At 47.4% G+C, this 24773-nt stretch overlaps 1 protein-coding gene across 1 annotated transcript; it reads right to left on the bottom strand.

The window, feature by feature from the left end:
• Positions 1-17830: 17830 nt before the first annotated feature.
• On the bottom strand, positions 17831-23480 carry EDN2 (endothelin 2). The gene is made up of 5 exons (XM_035565087.1): positions 23262-23480; positions 22867-23011; positions 21575-21694; positions 20719-20823; positions 17831-19986 (listed from the first exon to the last, which is right to left on the bottom strand). Exons 1-5 carry the CDS (start codon positions 23323-23325, stop codon positions 19875-19877), a joined length of 546 nt encoding a protein of 181 aa, XP_035420980.1. The 5' UTR covers positions 23326-23480; the 3' UTR covers positions 17831-19874.
• Between the last annotated feature and the right edge of the window lie 1293 nt (positions 23481-24773).

Genomic DNA, 24773 nt, shown 5'->3' with positions numbered 1-24773 from the left:
CGTAACTTATTTCTGCTTGTGTAGATGGCGGAATTGGAGTTCAGGTTTGTGACAGACTGAAATCTTTGGGGCAGATACATTGTTAATATTATTATAAGCCTTGTTTTTTAATGAGAAAATGAAGCTTTTTTTTTTTTTTTTTTTTTTTTTTTTAGGGTGGTACAAAGCTCATGCAGTTGCATGATGAGAAATAGCTATTGTTCACAGATATTAACAGAAGCACAAATCTGATTCTTTGGTAGAGGATCTGATAGATCGCTATGGATCTGAAAGATCACCATGATATGGGAAAAGAAGGAGAAAAAATAAAAGCATAAAAAATGTGAAAAAAGAATACGAAATACTGAGTCTCCTTCATAGAGGGGCACAAGGCTCTCTAACATGGATCAGGGAAGGACTAGGTTGGCTGGAGCAGGACAGCAGAGCTAAGCACCATGATGTCTACAAGTGGCTACAGTAAGAGAATTTGCATGCAAAAATAAAGGAAAATAACCTGGATCTGGTCTTGCTCCCTTGCGAGCAGGGGTTTCTGTACTGAAGTTTTCCTTAGAAAAGTATCAGGAAAACAGAAAGGAGCAAATAAACCAAAGGACGATGGGATGCAGGCTCCCTAGAGACTTGAGGGCTTAGGACGTCCCCCAGTAAAGACCCGACCTAACTGTTAAGGGAGTCAGTGGGATGACTGATATGCATCGGAGGAAGACTAACGTCCTTTGACAAATAGCAGTGGGAAAGAAAAGAAAAAAAAGTCCCACACAGAGCAAATGGTTCTGCAACAGAAGCAGCCACCATGGGGGTGCTGCTGGGAGAAGCTTCTGCTGGGATTCCTCTGCAGCCCTCGCTGGGGTAACTCGCTGCATTATTCTTGTTCGAACAGCTCTGTTCAGACCATGCGATGAGTCATGCCAGCATATTTAGATCCTTACATAACCAATGCCAAAAGGCAAGGTGTTACAGCACTGCTATGCCAACACAAATGCCCAGGGACCAACTTTGCACTCAAGAAAATGAGTAAGCACCCCTCTCCAGAACAGACTGAGAGCATCTCTTAGACATCACCAGCATGGTATTTTGCTACAGGAATGAGCTGGTGCTCTACCTCTGGTGGCAGAAGTTTTACCAAGTGCAGTACTGGTGAGGCAAGACTGAAAAACAAATCAGGGCTATTTCTACATTACCAGTGCAAACCCTGATTCATGGAGTTACGCGTGTTGCCACAGTGACCTGTTGGTGCATGTTTGAGCATCAGAGGTAAAGTGTTTAGCTAGCATTACAGGACCCTTGTAGGCACTAGAGATACAGGTGAGCATCGTTGCAGTCCACCTACAAAGAGGAACCGAAGATTGTGTTTGCAGTTATGATTTGAAACTAAATAGTGATAGGCATATTATTCTCAAATCACTCAATTTTGTTGTCTCCTGTGGAATTACAGGGCTCTCTCTAGCTTTGTGCTGTTGAAGAAATGTGAAGTGGCCTTAACAGAAGGTATTATTTCACTGTATTCTCCAAACTCTGTAGCTCACTTGGCTATCCAAAACAGCAGCTGCCTCACACCTGCCCCCTGCAACAAGGGAAACTCCCTTTATTAAAGGTTCAGTCCCCAGGAAACAGAATGACACTCTTGCCTTGCAGATACATACCACACCCAGCACTTACTTCTAATGAGGCTGGTAACCACTTCAAAGCAGCACTGCCCTGAGTAATACTAATTCCTGAGAGGGTTAAATCAACACTTCCTAAATAAGAGCACCTAGCAAACCCAAAGACTCCAGCTAGGAAGATATCTGTGCTGAGCATGTCTGACTGTCTGACCCAGAAAAGCCTAAGAAAACTGAGGGCCAGGAGATTCCAATGCCTCTTTAACAGCAAGACATTGGTTGAGTGAAAGATGATGCCAGAAAGTGATGTGACTCCTTATGTTTCAGAACAAGTGAAAGAAAGCTGTGAACCTGTCAATCTGACCTTAGAAAAGCTTTCTTACCCAACAGCTGGTGATAAGGTGGGGCCTGCACATGTAAGGAGGTGCTGGACAGCCTCTGTCCCATCTTCCTACAAAAATCTTTCTTGTCTGTGTTGCTTTAGAGGGGGTTAAACAGAATTCCTAACCTGCAAGCCAAAGTCAAATTACAGAACAACCTTGAAGCATGAGATTAGATCAGAACCACTGTTTTACCAGAGACAAAGCAAGAAATCCTGTTTCCTCCAGGAGGGATTGCATATCTCCACTCTGTCTTAAAACATGCAAACCAAAGAGAGAATGCCAGCATGTTTTGTCAACAAGGGTGAAGAGATGTTCTTATCAAATTTTCCCTTGCCTCCAAGGACCTGCTGATGGCACCAAGTCAACTCTTCAGTTCTCGGATTATCAAAGTGAAAACTCCTTTTTCTAAAGCCAGACCCATTTCCTTCCTACAAACAAATCCCTGCCATTTGAGTGGGTCCTCTCTAAAACTACAGCTGTATTTCTAATTCACCTCAAACCACCTTGCTGGCCTCAGGCAGCAACCTCAGCACTGTACAGACCACTCCTTAAATTTCAGCTTCCAGCAGGTTTCACTTAGTTAAAATAACATATTACCAAAGTGATCTATTCCAATGGATATCTCCTCTCCAAATGGACTATCCAGAATCTTGTCATTTTTCTCTTCATTTTACAATTGACACATTTCCATCCTGACTCTGGGGCAGGATTGAAGTTCAGTATCCCACAAACACATATGCTAGGAATATATTTCTTATGTCCTTTGAGACCTTGCAAACCCACCCTTTCAAGGCAGATCAAGTGTTCTTGGTTTAAGAGCATGATTTCACGTGAGTCAACAACAGAATGGGACAGCATCAGGAATTTCTTCCGTGTCATATTAATATTTGCCTCTGATTAGCTGCTTCCCAAAAAGGTTACTTCATTTTTTCCCCCATTTCTTGTACCCAAGGACAGAATGGCAGCAGGCACTGTAGAGAGAATGATTGAAGCCCAAAGCATCTCAGACACATTTTTTATAAACACTGATTCTTCTGAAATATTTGCTCTTCACCTCAAGCACTTGTTACTGAGGTGTGGACCAGTCACAAATGGTAATATTCTGGTCTATACAGAAAGCTTCTTCAGCTTTTCTAAAGAGGTGTAAACTTCAATTTTCTTCTGTTTTCCCTTCTTCCTCTATCACGACTAGGCACATATTAACACAACCAAGCAGTATACAAGTGAACAAGACTTGAAGATGTCTGAGTTCTCTTTTCCACCATGGCTAGTTCATAATGGGTTGCACATGATCTTCTAACACAGATCTTCAGTAAATGCAAAAGCCAATAAACCCAGCCTAACCAAGTTAAAGGTCCAATTCAGCAAAAGCAGGTGGTTACACTCTAAGAAGTAGGCACCTACCTTTTCCAGTTACAAATGTAGTTCAAAAAAAATGCATGAAACTTGTTCATGCTACAGTGATGCAAACTGAGTTAATCATTCACAGTCCCAAAGCAGGACAAGAGTTACAATGCTCAGCTGCTAATAAAGCATAATAATTTCCTTGAAACACCATCCCTTTCTTTTGGAATTGCATCTTTAAATACCAGACTGTTCTCTTTATCAGTGTCATAGGTAGGTCAGCAAAAGGACACACTGCTGTCACTTTATTCCAGGCTGATTACAGCCATAAAGCAGAACAAGGTTTCAAACTGCTTCCTATCAGCTGCAGAATTTCCTGCAACACTGTAACACAAGGCTTCCCAGTGCCGCCAGCAACAGCATCCTTCTTTAGTCTCTGAGAACATGGACAAGGGAGGAACCTGGGCACAAAATTGGGTGGTTTGGCTTCAGCTGATGATGCATCTCTCTGTGATGCTGGTTTAGTTCTGATTTAGTATGTCTAAACAGAACCTCTTTCTCCTGGATAAAGACAGAAAGTGAAATCAAGAAAATAATGCAAATGCCGGTGGACTGTCAACCATAGGACCTGACAGGTGGTAATAATAGATAGGTAAATGCAATGCAAGATCTGGGAAAGCTTTACCTGATCTTAGACCCTTGAGATATCCTAGAGGGCAAAGGTTTCAGGTGGAAAGCTCCCAAAGTGCTTCCTGCCTATGATCAACAGCATTCCTGTGTCTGCCAATCAAGGCCATTTGGGGTGCAGAAAACAGGTCTCTCTGCCCTTAGTTCTCCAGCCTGTGGCAACCTGCAGTTGTCAGAGCACTCACTGTGGGAGTATTTGAACTGTAAGAGAGAGTCTGGGCTTCAGAGAAGATTTAGCAAGAGAGGTGGAAAACATTTCTGCACAGAAAACTTCAGGGTGTGACGGTCAAACCCTTTGGAAAGGCGGGTTCAAACCTCTTCGTGTGGAGTAGTGTCTGAATTTCAGGGCACCCAGCTCCTCCAGTCAGTCAGTGATCTGAGCAGGGCCTCGTGCTGCTGGAGAAGACTCATGGAGTAGCCCTCTTAAGCAGAGAAAAGTGTAGGCTAGGCAAAGAATCACAGACAGACATATCAGGGTCCAAAGTCATCTCCCAGAAGCAACTCTGAGTATCTCTGGGCCTGGTTTATGCAGAAAACTCAAACCTGATCCACCTGGACATCTCCTACAGGTTGAACTCTGCACATGGGTTGCTGAGTGTCATCAGTGCCATCCAAGGCACTCTCTCCTTTGCTGTTTTGGGAACTGAGGTGCCAAACAGCACTTGGGATTTTCACCTCTGTTTATGCAATGCAGCACTGAGCTTCACAATGCCTAAGGCCTTCTGCTGGACCAGTGGCAAGACCCAACAACAACTCAGGTAATTCACCCTGCATGTACAACAAACTCCACCAACATCCCGCCAACATCCCTTCCCGCCACTCCCATCCCAGTCAAGCTATGGAATGCTTTTCCCATATGCTGTGCATAAATGCTCACAAACATTTGAGCGAGAGGTACATAGTGTGGAATGATCTAAAGAAATCACCTTCCTGATGCTGGCCTCATGTAGCTCCCTCCAGGCCAGGAGAGCAGAGGACACCAGGACCAATAGGCCCTATCTTGCACCCTTTTCTTGGTAGAGGCTACCTTGGGGTAGGTTTGAAGCATGTATTAGAGTGCATGAGATGATTTTTTTGTGCTACCACCATTATCAAACAGTTCTGCCAAAAGAAGAACTACAGAATTATCAATGCTGTTATTTAAGTGCTATAAGCAGGACCTCAGGGAGTACAGGGCACCTCTGTTGGTAGCAAACACCTACCCTGCATTGCCAGGTCTCTGGGCCCTGTTCGTTCTCCTCTCTGAGGTTGTTCCCAGCCTGCAGGCAAGCTGCAAACATCGAAACGTGCACTCTACATGAACAACAGAAACAGTTTTTAGATCACATTCAAGTGCCTAATTGGCTAAAATTCAAAGGTGTCAGAGAAAGAGCAGACCTTGAATAAAGCATCAGACGTGGAGCTGTTGTTCCAACTTGCCCACACTCTCCCACTCTCTGCTACCCCTAATCTTGTGATGCCAGAGCTGCCGCGGCTCAGACTGCAGGGCATTGAGCTTCTAGCACATGAAGACACACATTCAAGGTTGAAGGTCCTCCCAGGGAAGAAAAGTGTCTTTCTGTTTTCAAGGTGTATACAAATTGCTGCCCAATTGGACTAAGGCCCCAGGTTCCTAACGGCAAAGTGGAAGCCCTTCTCACCACCAGGATGTAGCAATCAGTGTTACAACTTGTATTTGACATCTTCCTTAAATCCCCAGCTCCTAGAGTCATGGTGTGATGTGAGACTCAGTTATTTTCACAAAGATTAAAGTATTCTCCTAGCTCCTCTGCTTGAAAGCACACTTCAGACATGACATTTGCTGGCTCAACATCAAAAAAGCAATTAAAGAAGACCCACACTGACATTCTTCTATACAGCCAGATGTTTAAGTCAGTGTTACGCTGAAGTAATTTTCATACAGATTTGTGATCTTTTACATTTCTGAGCTTAGTGAAAACTACTCTACCAACCCCTCTAGGGATATGACCAATAAAATAGTAGCCGAACTGTGTGCTTCTTAGTGCCTGAAACTTTCTTAGTGTCCTTTATCCAAGGACTACATTACTTTTTTTTTCTTTTTTTTTTTTTTCCAATTTCCATACCTTCCTCAAACTTTATGCCTGTGTGCTTTGTAGTCACAGTCCCCAAAGCTCTCAAGTTACCCCCAATGCAGCCTTCCAGCTCATGTCTCAGAAGCCAAAATGATAAAAGTTTGCAAGAACAATGTAAGATGTAGTTGAGGAGAAAGGAGAAAAGATGACGATGCAAAGGAGTGGCAGCTCTGGCCGACTCTTTAGCTCCTCTTTTCACATGGAAACTGCATGATCAGAGCACAGTGCTGTACTCACAAAGTTCTTCAAGCAAAGCAAGGTGCCTACGAAGCAGCACACATTTCATGTTTCTGGCAGTGCCTGTCCCCACTTGTCCTGCCATGTGTGGCCTCAGAGTTGACATACATACCCGCTGCAACAAAGTGAAATTTCCTCTCTGCGTTTAGGAGATTGATGAGTGGACAGTGTTTGTTTCACACCTTTTACTTCAGGCTTTTACACGTGCTGGGAAGAAACAAGCCTTCAAGGGAAGGAATCTGAGTGTGCAGCCATTCATTTACAAAGCATGCCCTTCTATCCAAGGGATTTCAGAAGTGCCTGTCACACCCATCTCTGAGCATGCACCATCACATACTGGATATTATTCCAGCATTCATCATTTGACTGTGATCCTGCAAGATGAGCAGCTGTGACATCTCTGTTTACAGGCCTAGCAACAGCATCCAACCACACAGAAGCAACAGCAATGCAATCCTGAGGTTATTTATGTAGAACGAATGAAAGACAGAGTAGCTGTAGCAGCAGCGTGCTGAACAAGGCCAGCTCCCTAACATCTCTGAGGTCTGATAAGAGCCTTCCCCAGGTTCATGTCTTGCAGAGATCCAGGGAGACTCCTGCTTCCCTCCACAGGCAGTGCAAGGTGCTCAGCCCCATCTGTGAGACTCACCTTCAAAGTGCTTTTGAACTGCAGCCTCAGGTACCTCAGCTCCTCTGTACAAGGGACTTTGCACAGCTCCATGCAGTGGCGGGTGGATAAATGCCAAACTGGTTTGTTCTTTATGCTGCTTTTTGGCAAATATCTGCAGCCTTGTTGCTAGCTAGGGGTAACAAAGCAAGTGAAGGAGATCTCTGGGTGGACCTGAAGGCTCATTCTTGCATCTTTCAGAGCATTTGGAACTGGAAAACAGCTGCAGAAAATGATTTTCTCTACTAGAGGTGAGAATGCTACAATTCAAGTTTTGTGTGTCTATGTTTAGAGTGCATTGGTGGAGGGAATGAGCTGTATTTGGAGTTTGGACCTGTGAGTTTTTGCATCTCTGTGGCCAACTCCTTGACTAGGTGTGTGCAAATATTCCTGTGTCCTACACACAAAAAGTACACATGACGCACAGAAAAATGTCCCCAGTCTCTTGCAAGGCAGTGAGAACAGGCATGAAGGCAACAGGCTTCATCCCTTTCCAAAAATTGGGCCTGGCAACAGCTCGAGGTGTGAGCTGAGAGCCCTGCTTGCAACTGTTTTCACACAAGGCCCCAGTTCTCTAGTCATTGCTCCAGCAGCTAGGAAAAATGAAAACCTCTTCTCAAAATAAATAATTCAGGCAGTGTGAAGCATCAGCTGTTCCCCCCGTAAGGCAGCAGCTTCCTGTTGAAAGTGTCCATGGGGGGAATGTGTCAACTTTGTGCCTGCAGCTCCCTGTCCTCCGACACCGTGAGGAAGACGATGACAGTTTTGAGGATGCAGTGATAAATCCATGCCTGTCCTCAGGCTCTACAGGATGTCAAGGGCTGTGTTGTGGTCACTTTTCCCAAGGAACCGGGATAAAACTGCATGATGACAGTCCAGGCTCTGCAGGGGCTCCTTGAATTTCCGCCCCCACCCTGAGCTCCTGCAGTCGCAGTGTGCAGTCTTCTTGCTCGTGCCTCTCTGTCAAGAGCAAAGAGGGTGGTTGCTTGCCAGTTCACTCATATCCAAATTTCTCCTCAGTACTCAGCTGCCTTTCTGGTGACACATGAGAGATTTCCATGGGGAAGGACTCCTCTGACCCATCTGGTTTGACACCTGCTCTGGTCTAGGTCTCTTCCATGCCACGACTCCCTTCAGTGCCCTGTGCTGGACCCAATGGCTGTTGTAGATCTTTCCCTGAAGGACACTTTGCTCCAGTCTCCTGCAGACATCCGACAAGAAACCCATGTCTCTGGGGCTCCTGTCCGCAGCCCAGACAGGCAGTAACTGCGGTGTGAAGTTTCCACCACTTGGGCCCCCATGCACAGCACCACCCGTGCACCGTGCTGGGCACTGCTCGTTGTCACCTTCCCCTGACTGCCACGGCACTCCTCATCCCTCCATTGCCATGTTCAGCTTGTTTATACCAGCCACGTCTGTGCTGTCAGATGCATCACATCACCCTCGCTGAAGCAAAACAGATGTGGTGCTGGGGACAGTTTGCTCCAGGGACAGCTCCCCGCAGGCAGCACGGATGAGGCTGTGCTTTGTCCAAATCTATCCCAGAAGACTGGGTGCCTACAAGCCCTCCCCATACCCTCCCGCTGGGTTTCAAAACACACAGCACATGCCCTCAGCATTGTGCTACAGAAACATCATGCTGTGAAAAAACCATCACTGTGACCTGAGAAACCACTACAAAAATAATAATATTTCAGAAAAACTCAGAGGAGAGCCATGCTGAGAGTGGTTTGGACCCAGGCACTGTGCCCTGGAGGACTCCTGTGAGCAGTGGGACATGAACTGCTCATCACCACTGAGCCAGGGGATGAGAATCTGCCTGTGGGGTGGGTGTCCTTAGCAATATGGACCTAGCCACTGTGACAAATCCATTTCATTGTGTACCCCATACACATGAGCTGCCATAGAGCTGCCCATTCATACTGCTTCTCTTTCTTTTATTGCTCTGTTTCCTTTCTTCACATCTTTCATCTATCCCTTTTTGTGCCCTGATGTTCTCTCTTTGACTTAAATCTAAAAATTTATCTACAACAGAAAGCAAAGTAGAAGAGTAAAAATGGCAGGGAAATGGTGAAAGAAAAGAATAGAAATAAGAAATAGAAAGCTGGAAAGATACAGAAAGGATAAGGGGAAGCAGAGCAGAAGCACAGGTGTGGGATGGAGAGAGGGGAAGATGTGCAGATCTGGGTAGGCACAGTAGCACAGTGAGGTCTGAAAGCTTCCTACAGGTGAAACCAGCTTGGAGAGCATGTTAGCAGCCTGCCAGCCCCAGGACAGGAGTATTTAGCAGAGCATTTTCCCAGTAAACTCAAACTCCTTCAGCCCCACTGACCCAGACTGGCTGATTCCTTCTTTGTTCACAATTTCCATTTGCTTTATCAGCCACTGATTTTGCTGGTCTCCTTCACGTCCTGTCCCCTCCAAGCAACTTGGCTGGGCTTCCCCTCTACTGACAAGTCAGGCAAGAGGTGCAAGGTCTCAGCCACTTCTGGTCTATCAGTCATTTCAACTGATACATTCAACATTTCTCCCAGCACACTTCCCCAGAGACACAGCGACAATGTAGGCAGAGCTGAACTGCTTGGGCACAGGCAAGAGAGATGCTCAGGAACACTTCAGAGGTCAAGCACCATGTGTCCTTGCTAGATCTTGGTGGCAAGCTCATAGAAAACAGACCCTGCAGACCCTGGCTTCTTCCCTGCACTGGGGCTGAGGCAGTGCGGCTCCCTGACCGCATCTCTGCTCAAGCTTATCATAGCTTAGAGGCTGGACTGCAAACATGGTGGTAGAGTCATTCCCACCTGACATTATGCCACAGTGGGCAGAGAGCCCAGCGAGGACCGAAGAAACTTTTTTAAATTAAGCATCCAGCCCTTCGCTTAACCTATGACGCACGTGCACATCATCGCACTGTCCCCTGTGGACTTGGAGCTGAAACCACTCAGGCAGCGTCACCTGGGAGCAGGGTTAGCTAATTAGCCTGGTATGCACGCGGCGGCATCGCGGGAATGCTTGGAGCTGGGGCTGATCCCAGCACCAGGGTGCCGTTGGGAAGACGGGTCCCACCCTTCGGACTGGGATAATATTTTTCTAATGCCTTGCAGTGGTTGGCTTTTGTTTTGCTGAGTTGTTGCTATGCACCTGAGGCTCCGCGAGGGAAATCGGCTCTCCAGAGGAAACAACATTGGCAAAAAGTCACCAAATCATTGTTCTGGCTGCTTTCTGTGTCATGAACAAACACATGAATCTGCACTTGTTTATCGGGAGGCACAAGGGCAGGATTTTGCCGGTTATCCGCAGAGGTGATTTGTCTATTGGACCTGCTGGTCTCGGTGGCAGCAGTTAGCCCCAAAAACAAAACCAGGAAGAGACTAAGTGTTCCCATACAACTTCCAGCACAATCAGCAGCCCTCCTCGAAAGCGCCTTTTAAACAAGAAATGGGAGAGGGAAAAAACAATTAGCACCAGAGACTTTATTAAAAAAAAAAAAAAAAAAGACAATTCTTCCATTAATCAGACCCTTATCAGCAGCAAGGTGATATAAAGCCAGGGTTTAACTGGAACAGAGAAAATGTGTTTGTGCTGGTGTGGAGAGCCTTGTCTATGCAAGCAGGAATGTGGCCTGCATCCTGTTTTCTTTACCGATGGGGGAGGAATCCGCTCTGTGATTCCTTGAAAGGCTGCTGCATGTTTTCCACCAGCTCCATGCTGGGTTTCTGAATTACATCCCTGCTTCTCAGCATCCTGGACAGCAGCTTTGTGCTCAAAGGCATCCCAAAACACCAGCTATGTTTTGTAGGAAAAGAGCAACTGTTCCTTCCGTTGACAGCAACAGGTGCTCCTGGCCCCTGCTGGACCTTCACGCTCCACCCGATTCCACCAGTGTCTGTGGACCAATGGCTAATTCCCAAAGCAGAGAACTTTTCATACCTCGCATTTGGTTTACTCACTCACTCTGACCCCCTTATTCACCTGGGCCTTTGCAGAAGGCAGGAGAGGTGAAGCCTGGTTTGTTGTGCTCCATCCTGCTGGAGGCAGAGAGCTTCCCTTGGGAGCTGAGTGCCCTCAGCTCTCAGGGAGATCAAAAGCAGGCAGTAGCCCTCAGCACCACGCAGGGCAGGACCCTCCAGTCCCTATGCTCTTATTATCCCATCAAGTACCTTTGAAGGGCATTTGCTCATTGCCTTCTTCATGGTAAAGGTTTTAAACTGAAACTGGTAAATTGTTTTAAACTAAAAGAAGGTAGATATGGATTAGATATTCAGAAGAAATACTTTACTATGAGGGCGGTGAGGCACTGAACAGGCTGCCCAGAGGAGCTGTGGGTGCCCCATCCCTGGCAGTGCCCAAGGCCAGGCTGAATGGGGCTGGGGGCAGCCTGGTCTGAGGGGAGGTGTCCTGCTCATGGCAGGGTTTTTGAAACTAGTTGGGCTTTAAGGCCCCTTCCAACTCAAATATTTCTGTGATTCTATGTTTCTAAATCCTCGAGGACAGCGCTCAACCTCTGTCAGATCCTCAGCTCCATCCTCAGTGCTAAGAAGGGTCTCTGTGCCTCTCCACCTGAGGTGCTTTCTGCCTTTTTACATCTGTGCCTTTCTAGCATAGGACTCGACTGTCTTGTCCCATGGTGTTGTGTTGGGTGCTCAGTGAACCTTCACCCCACTTCAATACCATGACTCAAAATAATAGGCTATCTTTAACATGGGGATACATAAAATCTATAAACACCTTTTCTCTGCCCAGCCCCAACCTCTCAAAAATGGAATTTCAGTCATGCTTCCATCCTGCTTTTTGTCAGTGCAGTTACTGCTGGAACAAACATCCTCAGCCCAAATTCAACAGCCTTTTCTGCACCAAAACTCTGGTTGGCTTGGATAAAGATATCACCTGCCCAGTCCTCCTAGAACTGTCCTTGGAGCACTGGCCACACAACTATGAAGAGTGGCTTTCATAGGCAGGAGTGGGAATGTCACCCAAAAGCAAGTTTGAAGAAGTGTGATGAATTCACCCAGAATCGCAGCCCAGCATAATTAAGCAGCATTCTTATTCACGTCATCTCCTGGCTCTGGCATAGGTTTTATTATAGTCATTATGAAGACAGATATTACTTTTGAATTGACTCACTTGATGGGTTGATCAGCACTTTATTGTAGCCTCCAGTTATAGCACTTTTTATGGCATCCAGAAGAACTTAACCATTAGCACACTATTAGGAAGCACACTGGCAGCTGATTAAGTTGCTGAAGGTCAAAGACATTTTTCTTAATTGCTCCATGTGTGCTCTCTCCTCCTCCCCCTCCAACGGAGCTGGAGGGAGATCATTCTGTTTTAATAATAAAGTCACAGAGGCATACCTCATATTTGCCATCAAATCTCCAGGGAAAGGGTTATTCACCATTTAGGATCTTGTCTAAACTGTTATGGTCTTCCTACTGAAATGAAGTCTTGGAGATTTTCATATCATGTATTGTAAACTACCACCCTCCCTTCCCCCTCCCCCCCCCCCCCAAAAAAAAAAAAAGCCATCAGGGTGACTTATTGAATTGGTTAACACATATTGCAAATAATGTTGTATTAGGGTCATAAAAAAAAATAAAATGAATGTATGCTGATATGCTGAAGGGAGCTCTCTATCTTTGGGAGGGAAGCGAATATGATTTTCTAGCCTCTGGTTGACTCTCACAGCTCCCAGGTATATTGCCAGGAAATCTTGTCAAAGACAAGAGATCCTGGAGTTCATAAAAGACTATTAGATCAGCCTTCTTATTCTTGCCTTTGGAATGCAGCACTTTGGGTGTTTTCCCATTGATTCAAAAAGGCAGGCTGCTCAGCAAGGTGTTTGTATCCTGTCCTCCAGACTGCAACAACTACACATGAAGCAGTACTTTGAGTGTGTTCCAGATGCACTACAGGAATGACTATTTCCAGCAGAGACACTTCAAGAGAGCCAGTGGGATCCTTCTCACCCCTTCACAAACACAACTGGAGAAATGATTTGTTTTAATCAGAAAACAATCAGTTTTTCCCTCTGTGTTCCCTGTCTCAGCAGTGTGCACCCGCTGGGATCTCAGCATGAGGAGAAGGAGAGGACATCCCTTCACTGCACTGCTTCCAAACCCATTGGAGCCAGAGCAGAGCCATGAGTCCAGAAAGCAGCTGCTGGCCTCATGCTCCTGAGGAGGCTGCACCTGAAGCCTTCAGCTCCTGTCTCACACAGCCTGTTGCTGAGGTTGCTCACACCTCCCATGTTTCACCAAGCTCCTTGTGGGATTAAGGATATACTTACCTGGAGCTTATTGGCAGGGTGAGGCATGAGCTGGTATTCATTACCTGCTACAGCTAACGACTACTGTTTTAAACTATGTGATTACTTAATCTGACTGTGCCCATTTAAATTTTCTGCTTCAGCTTCTACCCTCTCCCAGGACTCCAGGTCTCACCTGAGATGAGAAACTAAAATCACCAGAAGTTATTTCTTTGCTAAACTCCACCTGCAAAACCTCAATGGACCTGGCAACCTCCCAGATTTCAGGCTCAGCCAGACATTTAGCTGCTCATGGAGCCTCATCTTTCAGCTCTGGACTTGTCTGACCCAACTGAGGTCACTAAACTGGCAGAAACCTCTTTCCTGGCTTCTTCTGAGTTGGATTTCTCCCAGCCCAATTTGCTCTCCAAGGCTTAGTCTAGCATCAGAGCCAGTCTAGCCAAGGCGCCAACGGGGGATGAGGATGGAGGGTTGCTGGGTTGACCTGCTGCAGGTTGTTAGGTTGACCTAGCAGCTTCAGGAAGACCCTCCTTCAAGGAGGGTCTGCAAAACCATCTCTCCTTTGCAGGACAGCCTGATGGAGCAGCGCTGAGCAGAGGAACACGCGGCTTTCTTTTGATATGGGAGTGGCTGTAAGGTTGCTTCAAAGGTCTTGAGGAAGTCGGATGGGGAGAGGCACTCAGTTACTCATCCGTGAGCGGGTGTGAGGTGGAGAAAAGGATTTCAAACAGGCTCAGAGGCAGCAAAATGCGCCTGCTGAGTGTCAGAGGAACGTGTGACAGATGGGAGTGTGCTTAACCCAACGGTTTCATGCTGGCACTGCCTGCCTCAGCCTCTCTGCCTCCTGCTTGCCTACCAACTCCCTCCTAGAGGATGTGATGCAGGGTTAAATTTGGGACCTAATGGGAGGGATTTCAGTGTTTTATACTTCACTGTTGCCTGGATCAGACAAGACGGGGCAATGGAAATTTCAGCCACAGAGAGCTGGAGGTGTCAGGGGAAAAGACTTAAATATGGAAAGACAAAGGCTTGAAACCCCACCAGAGGGATCTCTTTCAGCCTTGAGCCTGAGTTAAAACTGAACCAGAGCAAATCTGTGCTTGTGGAATCCATGAATTAACCCCTTCACCTGTAGCTTTGCACCATCTTGGAAGCTGTGACTCTTCCTGCTGCTGCTTCTGTGGTGGGAAGTCCTCATCTGGGGGCACAGAGCTATGGTCAGTTACTATGACATCTACACCTAGGCAACACATTCAAAAGATTCCATGGCTTTCCTCATCCCGTGGTGCTGGGAGACCCCAAAGAAGCTGCAGGATACAGCTGACCACAGAATTCAGCAGCCTGTGGCAGAAGGCATGAATTACAGAACTGACAACCACTGTGAATCTGCTTTTTCCTCCCCCAGTCTGCTCAAGATGACCAGTCAAGTCAATAACCTTCACATCCAAGGATACTGGAGCAAGAGACAAGATCTGGAATCTTTAAACGCAGAAGCTTAATCAAGCCCTCCGTTTGCTGGGCCACAACTGCCCAGTGCCATGTGCCATGTTCTGTCTTAGTCCGAAAGGTGCAAGCCGGACAACAGGGATGTACCATGGCCTATCCAGCTGGAGACCCTGAACACCACTTTTGATGGAGGAGGATGCTGAGGAGCCTGTTTCATTTAACTACCTTATTCTAAGTTTGGCATTACAGCACATTTGCTCACTGGAGGTGTTTCACAGAGAGAAGAACTTTTGCAGAATACCTGCCTCAGTGCATCGTACCTTTGGCTTTACTCACATGCAGAATTGTCTGATTAATAGAGTAAATCGCATAGATAGCTACCCAGCTGCTGGGAAGTCTATACTGCTGGGCTATACTGCAGTATCCATAGAGCCACTGGTCTTGTAGCTCAGGACAGAGATGCTGAAAGCAAAGACATGGGAACCAGCTTTTGGCCCATAGGAAAGCATCACCCATCACCCACTATAGTCTCTTTTGACCTCCTGTCCTACCCTGGGTCATATTTCATAAGACCAGCTCTTCTACAGGGAGATCCAAACCAAAACAGGGCAAAGTTTAAAAATGCTAGATAGGAAAATCTTCTAGTAGAGCGGATACCTGCTATGGACAGCCTCTGCTTTCCATGTATGCATCAAAGACTGGCAGAGACCTTGGACAGGCATGTATCCAAATACAATTCACCCAAAGCATCTTTCTGTTTTTATGTCAACCCATCTCCCAAACAAAACTTATCAGTTCAACAAACGTGAGATATAAATAAAAGGAAAAAAAAAAAAAGCCTAACCTGATGAGGACATAACTGTTCCACAGAGCAAAAGAAAAGCCAGCTGTCTGTAGGACACTATAAAGGGCTTTTCTTCAGGAACTCGTGCTGCGGAAAAAAAATGCCAGTCACATATAGGGCACAAGGGTTCCTCTTTTATGGGAATTATCAATGAGGTGATGAACTGCTGAATTGAAAGGCTGTGTCTTAGGAAAGTTACCCATTACTTATATTTAAAACTGGCTTTGGAAGTTGTTTGCTTTCCTGTATTTTTCTATTTATTTATTTATTTATTTAATTCTGTTCTCTCCTGTATGAGAATTTATAAAATATGTCTCCTGCAACACACTTCAACTAATCTTTATCACTGAATTCAATAAGCTCAGAATAAACAGTGCGCTCTTCTCTTTTCACCCTAATTAAGATGCTTTTAAATGTCTCTCCTCGCTTCTGCCCTTGGGTGATACTTAATTAGCTCTTGTAATTAAAACCATACCCAGAGGATGGGGCTCTGCACAGACGTTGGGGTTGGTACAGGCAATGCCATGGGGTTCCTGCCAGGCTCCAATGATCCCTCGACACTCAGTGGCACACTTGAGGGGCCTGATATAAGATCCTACCCAAGAGCTCTTCTGAGTTTTGTGATCAGGGCCTTGGGGGACTCTTCCGGATTCTTGGCCCCTGGTACTTTTGTTCTGCATTTTCAGAAATATTGACACCCAGTATTTCCTGCTGGAAAACTCACCAATGAGTTCAAAGCTTCCCCAGGTGAAAGTGGACAGCCTGCCCTGAAAGACTTCCCATCATTCGGTTCTGTGTGAATTTTTTTCTCTGTTCATTGACCTTAGGCAGGAAAACAACAACAACAACAACATCAAAAGCATTGAATGGATTAGTCCAAATTTTCTCACTCCTTCTTCAGATGTCTTGCTTCTAGCCCAGATGCAAGAAGGGCCGGAGAGCACATCCCATGGCCACAGCTCCAGCAAATGCGATGCTCCTCTGGCACTGTTTCCCTGGCGGCTGTCAGGGCTCGGGCAGGGGTGGCTTTGTCCTCCACCAGCAGGGGAAGGCAACTGCTTCCAGGCCAACTAAGGTCACCAAAATAAGTGACTTAGTCCTATGACTTAAGAAAGACAAACAAAAGGCTAGGCCCAAGACTGGCTCAGTAGACATTCCAGATAGTGTGGAAATACTTCCTGGGAAATGAATGAATGTCCAGCAGCCCTCAGCTTCCTCATTCGTATCACCTGGAATCAGCCCAAGCAGGTCACTCTGAAAATCATCCCAAACACACACCTCAGATATTATACACAGGAAATTTAGGCCTGTTTCTGTGTTTCAGGGCACCTTTTTTCCCCTTTTGTCCCATTTGTCATGGCACTCGAAGTCATGGAAACATCTGAAAGAATCAGATTTTTGCATGCCCTGACACCAAGTCACAGGGTGGAGCGTTGGCCATGGGCTGTGCAGTCCTGCCAAAGAAGGTGGCCAGGAGGAAAGGACAGGGGCTGTAGCTCTCTAAACTACTATTTCCAGAAAACCATGGAAACACCCAAAAAAGTGTGTAAGTGGTGGGTATGCAGCAAGCACAGTGTTAGCTATTATGCTAATGTGCTTTTTGTTGTTGGTGGTGGTTTTTTATTTCCTTTTCACAGCTGCACCATGAAATTCACTGAGTTAACTACACCAGAATAATCTATGATGTGGTCTTCATGCACAACTTTAACGGGATGATGGCCTTTTAACTATACTTTAAAAAAGAAAGCAAACAAACAAAAACACTAAAAAGACATAGGATTGGAAAAAAAAAGAAAGAAAAAAAACACACCCACAATTCAGATCTAAAAGTTGGTGAGACAGAGAGGCTGTGTGATCACTCTGTCCCTGTGATGCTGACAGCCACAGCCAGACCTGCTAAAGTGATTTGAGGCAAAGGATTCTACCACGAGAAAACATTAACTAGATCTTTTAGCATAAGGATTCAAGCTGCTCTCAGCACCCACAGCCCTAAGCACACCAGGCTCAGGATCATTTCACATCTATATTGCCATCTGGAGAGGAACGAGGCATTTCTTTTAAGTACAGGAATTTTTAAGTTAGATGAAAGGACTTGCGGAGAACAAAATTTCTTCAGGACCATTCACAAGAATGCACAGCATCCGCTTTCTCCCCCAGCTCTGCTGTCCCATCCTCTGTAATGGTGCTTTTGTCCATTTGTGATTTTTTTGTTATTGTTTTTCATTCACCATCACCCAACCATCGGATAAGGAAGAAAAATCATATTGAGTTTTGTCATTATTTATTACAAATTAAACTTTGCAAATTACCATCTAAAAATCAATAGATTTAAATAAATATACAGATGTCAGGATGCTACATATGGCAGGTGTGCAATCAGTCACTTAAAGATGAGACATTATGCACATAAGGAGATATACATAGTACTTTACAGCAGTAGTTTTATTTTAAATTACTAGGCTCACATTAAACCATGTGCAAAGTTTCCTTTGGAACAAACCCTTTCAGGATTTTTTTAATTTTTTTTTTCCAAATGACTCAAACCTTCAGAACGTCAAATAGAAAAAAGTTTCACTGCAGCTTTGGGGACCAAATGATTAGCCTGTTGTTTCATTTACAATACAATCAATTGGTCTCATTTTTCCCCCCTCTCTAGGGCTTAAAGCAAAATCAAGGAAGTATTTTGTATGTCCAATGGGACTACACTTGCAACAACCACAGATTTTGGTCCATCACCAACTTCAAGCAGTCTTTTTAAATGCTCATGTGTAATACTGGACTGGGCAGCAAGGGGGACCCAACAGTGGATCCAGGACAGTAATTATTTATCTGCACTAACCAGATGACAGTTGCAGCCACAATTTATAATAGAAGTTAATCTGCCCAGGCAAGCAAAAGTGCATTCGCAATACAGTTCCAGAGCCTTGAGACTGTTTGCCTAGAATATGGGTTTCTAGGTTCTGGGCTCAGTGTTAATTCCAAATTATTCCTTCCCTCCTCCGAGCCAGCATCACAGTGCTGCTCTGGGGAAGCATCCATAATTTTGGCGTGGGTTTAAGTCCAACCCTTTCTTCTAAAGCTGTGCAGACAGTGCTATGTTCTCTTCCTACTGATCCTTTTCTCCTTGTTAATCCCACCTGGCTGCCTCTTGCCTATTCTGGTTACACTTCTCATAGCGACATGCTTTCCATATACTGGTTATTTGTTATATAGGGTCTGACTCAGAAACCTGATCTAAGCAAAGCAGCAAGCAAGCCTTTGCGTGCCGTTTCCCCACCACCAATCTTCTCTGCCCCAAGCCCTTCCTTTCAGGCAGAGCTGAAAGCAAGCTGGGATATGGAGTGAAGAGCTGGAGGAGCTCTGCCCACTAAGAGTACATCCCAGTCAATGAGCCAGGTTCACAGGACTGACCCCACCCAGACCAGCAGCTCATCTCTACCTCGGACCCTCCCTCCCCAGGGCTCCACGGGGCTCCATGCACAGGGTTCTTGCATGGCAGGGCCAGAAGCTGCCAATGAAATTTGGTTCTGCGTGAGCCTCCCCCCCAGACGCCACTCTGCTGGTGGCAGGGGCCATGCTTGGGTTTGGTGTAAGCTCCAGTGGAAGCAAGCTATCATCTGCCTGAAGAGCCACTGTAGGATGGCCCTTCAGTGAACTTCTCAGCCAAAGAATGCCACTGACCACTCAGTTGGCTTTCAGGCTTCAAGATGATACACCTTTTTATATAAACTGGGAGCTGTTTTACCATGGGAGTCTCATTCATATGCACATTGCACTGTCTGACAAGAGAAAAAAGTGCAAAGGTGGGCCCAGAGGCAGGCCACGCTGGAGGCAGCTTACGCCCATCTACCAGACCATGTCTGAAGCGGGCCAAGCTGGAACCGTGCTCAAATTTGGTCCAAAGGCAGGGCAGACCAGGCCAGTGATACGGGCGTTCAGTGCTGCCAGGTCCAGACTGCCCAGAGCTGTTTGGTTTGGAAGTGATTTGACCTCCCAGAGTGGGCTGACCGTCTGCCTAGAACTCCAGTGCAGAGTTAAGCAAGTACTCTACCAGTAAGACCCTTGCCTGATCCAAAAAGGCACAATTCAGCTCCATGACACATCTATGACTGTATAGAGAGACACTGATTTCCCTTTATGACAGTCTCTGGAGTGCATGCAGTACTCGTTCACGCAACAGCAGCATGGAGACTTCCACTTCTTCCCCCCTCTGCTCATGGCCTTTCCTTCAGCTCTAACTACCAACAGCGGAGTTAGCGGCACCCACAGGACTCCAGATTCTTCTGGCGAACTTGGTTTGCACCTGTTCCTTATCTCTTCTTCTTCCAGATGCTTTTCTTCCAAGGCAAAACTGTTGGCTGAGCGTTCCTCTGAGAATAGCGCTGCTGCTTGCTGAACTGCAGGCTGGAAACAGCAAGATCCCTGTGAGCAGAAGAGATAAGAGGTTCATTCTCCAGTTCATTTTCCCAATTCTCAGCAACAGGCTATATTATGCTTTTTGTCAACCAGTCGGCATTTTTTTGTTGTTGTTTCTGTGAGTCAGAAGAAGGGGGAAAGAAGAGTGGAAATTTCTAGCTGCAGCTGTATTAAGCCACAGCCCAATACCCTTTTTTCAGCTGGGATGGCCCAGCTGGGGCTTTCCCAGATCTGCCTTTCAAATATTGTTCCCATTGCATCTGATTTAACTGCCACCAGTGGAACAATCCACCTTGAATTTACCACCACCCTTTAATTCCTTTACACTTCTGGAATCCATGATCTCTTCCAGCACTGAGTTCCACAGTTCAGTGATTGGATGTAAGAAGAGCTTTGATCTGAAGCTGCTACTCAATTAACCATTTTCTTATGGGATGACATACCTCTCTCTCTTATACACCACCCATCCCTTATCAGAGGAACTTCCCACTCCAATCAAGAATTATATTATGGAGTATTCCTCTAGTGCGGGAGGAGGCAAAAAAATAAAAAATAAAAAAGGTTCCCTCAGCTGTTAGCCTTCAGTTCTACACAGCAGAAATGGTCAAGTCCACTAATTTAAAGGGAGGGAGGAGGGGGAAGCCAAGCAAAATCCAAGTAGCAACTACTGGGGTCATAGCCCCAGATTTTCAAGAACTTATGAGATAAATTCAGAGTGGGTTTAAATGGCACGCTTACCTGAGAGCTCTCAGCAGGCTGTGAGGGGAAGGCTTCCTATCATCGCTTTGCGGAGCCTTCATCGATGCTCCAGAGCTTGCTGGGAGCTTCAGACTCTGGCGGTACCTAAGGAGCAAGAAGAGATGCATAAGCCACAGGCATGCAGCCATGCTACAGCAGGGACTGGGGGAATGCTACTCTAACGTCACCAGTGACAGCCTAAGACAGCTCAATGCATATTTTTGAAGGGTTAATTGCAGCTATTTGAGTTATCTATAGCTCACTTTTACTGCTATCCTCTTTTGTCAGACCTTGCTCAATTCATTGTCATATTTAATGACTGGGGGTTTCAACTATTGCTTTGATAAGAAATTAATGACATCTCTACAATAACTTCGCTCCTCCGCCCCCCACTCCCATAGAGGATGCACTCTATACTGCTGGCTGCAGTGAGACCAGTGAGAGTGTGCACGATAGACACAGCATGCTACAGAAGGTATTTGACTTCGAGTCCCAGCTCAGAGACAGTGGCATCCCAAAGCAGCTTCACGCCCCCCACTCGCCCCTCTCCCAGAGGGCTGCCAGCACCTCCCTTCCCACCAGCACACCCAGCACTTCCTCAGCTTGCTGGCACCAGGAGGGATGGAGTAACATTGCTTCATATCAGCTAGTAAAGAGACTATTGTACAACAAAAACACCCTGGTGACACTTTGCCAGGGCTTCTTGGGAGGGGTATGAAAGCCACTAGACAAGTTCCAGCTGTATGCAAAGAGCTGCAGGGAGGCAGGAGAGCTACTGTAGCTCCAACCTTCAGCCGCCCATTTGCACCCTCGCTGAGCAGCCCCCAGGAGCATCCCCAGGACCCCCTCAACTCACCCGGGTTTCGGCTGGCAGAAGTTGGTACAGATGCTGTCCCTTGAGTGCGAGCACTCGCACCTGCTGAGCGACCTCTTGCGCCGCCTTGGCGGGCTTCCCAAGCCATAGGGAGCGGTGTGTCTGTTGAAAACAAGAGAAATCAGCTATGCAACTAACTTTTTATTAGCCACCAGGTTTATAACGTAGTCTTGGGTGGCAGCCAAGCCAACATCATCATAATAAAAGACTCATCTATAGACATAAGGTGAAAAGGCCACTGATAATTTAAAGCCTTTAAACTCCAGCTCCTCTCCCACCTACTGTTTACCCTACCCCTCCCAAGGAGATTGCTGTGCCAGCGTGTGCTGGGTTGCAAGTGGCATTTTCTCTCCTTGCTGCAGCACCTGAGCGCCTGCGCAAGGGCTGCTGCACGGGCTGGGCTGGGCGAGCTGGCAGACGATTAGGGTGATGAAGAGCACGAGGAGCGCGGCTGCCTCAGCTCACCAGCCACTCCGGCAGCGAGTGGCCAATTTCTCAAGCATGGAGATGTCAAGGCTGTCCCTCTCCCAGAAGTTTTTTACGCACAGGACATAGTACAAATCAAGATGTCTTGGAGCCATAACAGGTTCTTCTGCTCACAGCGTGCTTTCAGAGCTGTTAGCATGTGTGCATTCCCGCTCCATCTCTGATCACAATCTACCCTCCCAGAGGGTTTAGGATTGGCAGTGATTGAAACTATTCACCGAGCAAGCAGTGAGTTGTAATTGCATGTTAGCAAGCATGATTATAACCACACCTGAGTACATGTGTTTTGCTACAAAGCGTTGGCCATTGGTCTGAAACTGCACAGAAAGCTGCTTTAGCATTCTTGAGGGCAGGACTTGGCAGCCACGGGACTTTAGTGCCAACCCACCACTGTCTCATTAACAATGCTGGCAGGCAGCAGGCAGGGTTACAGTTTGCAAGAGGGTAAAGTAACTTATCTGTCTTGCAGTTATAACATCTTGGTATTGCTTTTGCCTTGCAGAGGTACAAATCTCAAATAAAGATAAAGCCATGGGGAGGCAGCGCCCTGTGCTTTCATCCCCCTTGCCTGTGGGTTATGCTGAAAATCCTGAGCAGAAGCACAGCTTGTCCCTTTCCACAAGTTGGGAAGGGCTGAACTCACAATGCTCTGCAGTGCAGGTGCTGCAAGAACCTCACGGGGCTGGGACCCTTTCTCACCCTCCTCTAACCAAAGCCCATCCTGGATCAGAAAGCCCTGTCACTCATCCACAGAGCCATCCCCCCAAAAAAACTATTCACAGACTTACCCAGGTGTGTTGACCCAGATAATATCCAGGTGACAGAAGTAAATGCACTCTTTATCCAGCCAGCTGTTGCACGAACATCGCTTGGTCCTCAGGTGCGCCGCACTGGCCGCGGCGAGGTGGGACTCCAGAGGAGGCTGGCCCATACCTGCAGCAGGAGGAGGAAGGGATGAGTTGCAGGCTTGGTGTGGAGCACCGGAGCACCGGTTGCAATTACACCTCTGCAATTACACCCCCGGCAAGCATTAGGGCGATTTCAATATGCAAGCAAGAGGTGCAGCCCGGCTGCTCGGGCTCACCAAGGACTTGAATAACCCCGGCAGCTGGGGCACAGCAGAGCTGCCACGCAAAGCCCCCCACGGGGCACCCTCCTGCCCCGCTCCCCAGCCCAGGCTCACCATCTTCCAGGAGGATGCAGAGGGCGAGCGCCAGCAGCACGGCACCGGTGGGGTGGCTGGGCATGGCCGCGGGACTCGTAGGAACGGGCTGAGCTGGCAGGAGAGAGACTTGGAGGATTTCTAAATTTTTTTTTTTTCCTCCTCCAAATTTTTTTTTTCCCCCTTCTGCTTTTCCCCTGTCCTCCTGCCCCACGGTGCTTCTCCCGGAGCCGCCGGGACGCGTCTGGAGGCAGCGGGCTCCCGGCAGGTGCTTTATAGCCCCGCCGCCGCCGCGTCACGGCCGCGCTCCGCCCCGCCGCGTGAAACGGCCGCGGGGGAACGCAGCGGGACCCGGGCACGCGTGGGGGGCGGTGGCGGCCCCCGGGGCCGCCCTCGTCCACCTCCCGCCTCGCTCCAACCTCCCTCGGCACGCCGCCAGCCCCGCCGCTCCCCCCAGCTGCCAGAAACACGCGTGGGCTGCCCCGTCCCGAGGGGCGGCGTGGGGATGGGGACGGTGCGGGGCAAATTCCCACGCGGGGAGACGGCGGGGGCTGCTTGATGCGTGGGTGTGGTGTGTATAGGCGGCTGTGCGCAGGTTTTTCCCCCCGTGGGGGGCGCCCCGAGTGGGGTTTGCTGCCTCCCACGCTGCCGGCAGCAGTACGGGCAGGCCGTAGTGTGCAGCCGCGGCCGGCAGATGGAGCGGGAGGGGTGCACGCAGCGCCGTGGGAGCCCGCTGCTCCCTGCCCCACGCATGGGGCTGCCCCCGGCCGTGTCCCCGCAAGGGTCACCCTTGTTCCTGCAGCTCCGCATTGCTCCTCCGGGCATGGCAAAAAAAATGCCCCAAACCCCAAAATCTAAGTGCAAAGGCAGAAATCAGCAGGCTAAACTGCTCCACAGGGGAAGGCTGATTGAACCCGGGTACAGTAAGCATAATTCAAGGCAAGTAAACTTCAGGTTAAATTGTTACTCCGTTTAGTAAGGTACATCTCTTAAATGAAATTTACAGTCTCTACTTTCCTTCTCACTCTTTTTTTATCAAATCAGTTTAAAGTCTTTTGCTAGGTTGAGCAATTAGCATTGTCTGCAGTAAAACTGCCTGACTGCTGCCTGATTTTGCTTCAACATCAATAACAGCATACTCAACACTACCTGCACATTTTTAGAATTCGAAGAATGTAAAATATACCAGGCAACTCCTGGAGTGCATGAGGAGCCAGGTAAAGCCACTTTGTCTTGCCCATCAGGTGCTTCATGCAGGGGTAGGGAACTGTCCTCCAGAAGAGCGCTGGGTGCTGACCACAGCAGGGGTGGGAGCAGCTCCCAGGCACCGCGCGTCACCTGGGGCCATCGCTCCGGCTCAGAGAGACAGCTCCTGGCCTCACAGATCCTGAGCACATCTTGGGAGTGGAGCCCGCCTAAGAGCACAAGCTGGTTAGAAAAGCCAAAAACAAAACAAAACAACAAAAAAAAAGCCTACTACTGTGCTCGACTTTCTCAAGGTTTCTTAAGAAAGGGAGTGTATTTTTATCTGTT

This window comes from Cygnus atratus, chromosome 23 (assembly GCF_013377495.2).
Source record: "Cygnus atratus isolate AKBS03 ecotype Queensland, Australia chromosome 23, CAtr_DNAZoo_HiC_assembly, whole genome shotgun sequence".
Taxonomy (NCBI): Eukaryota; Metazoa; Chordata; class Aves; order Anseriformes; family Anatidae; genus Cygnus; species Cygnus atratus.
The sequence above is the reverse complement of the archived record's forward strand: the minus strand, read 5'-3'. Positions and strand labels throughout refer to the sequence as shown.

What these genes read in the sequence shown, in the direction of transcription:
- EDN2 (XM_035565087.1), bottom strand. Translation starts at nt 23,325, where the DNA reads ATGCCCAGCCACCCCACCGGTGCCGTGCTGCTGGCGCTCGCCCTCTGC. An exon ending in TTCTGCCAGCCGAAACCCGG is followed by an intron (nt 20,824 to 21,574) that starts GTGAGTTGAGGG and finishes CTTGCTCCTTAG; the next exon opens with GTACCGCCAGAGTCTGAAGC. An exon ending in AGCCTGCTGAGAGCTCTCAG is followed by an intron (nt 19,987 to 20,718) that starts GTAAGCGTGCCA and finishes TTCTGCTCACAG; the next exon opens with GGATCTTGCTGTTTCCAGCC.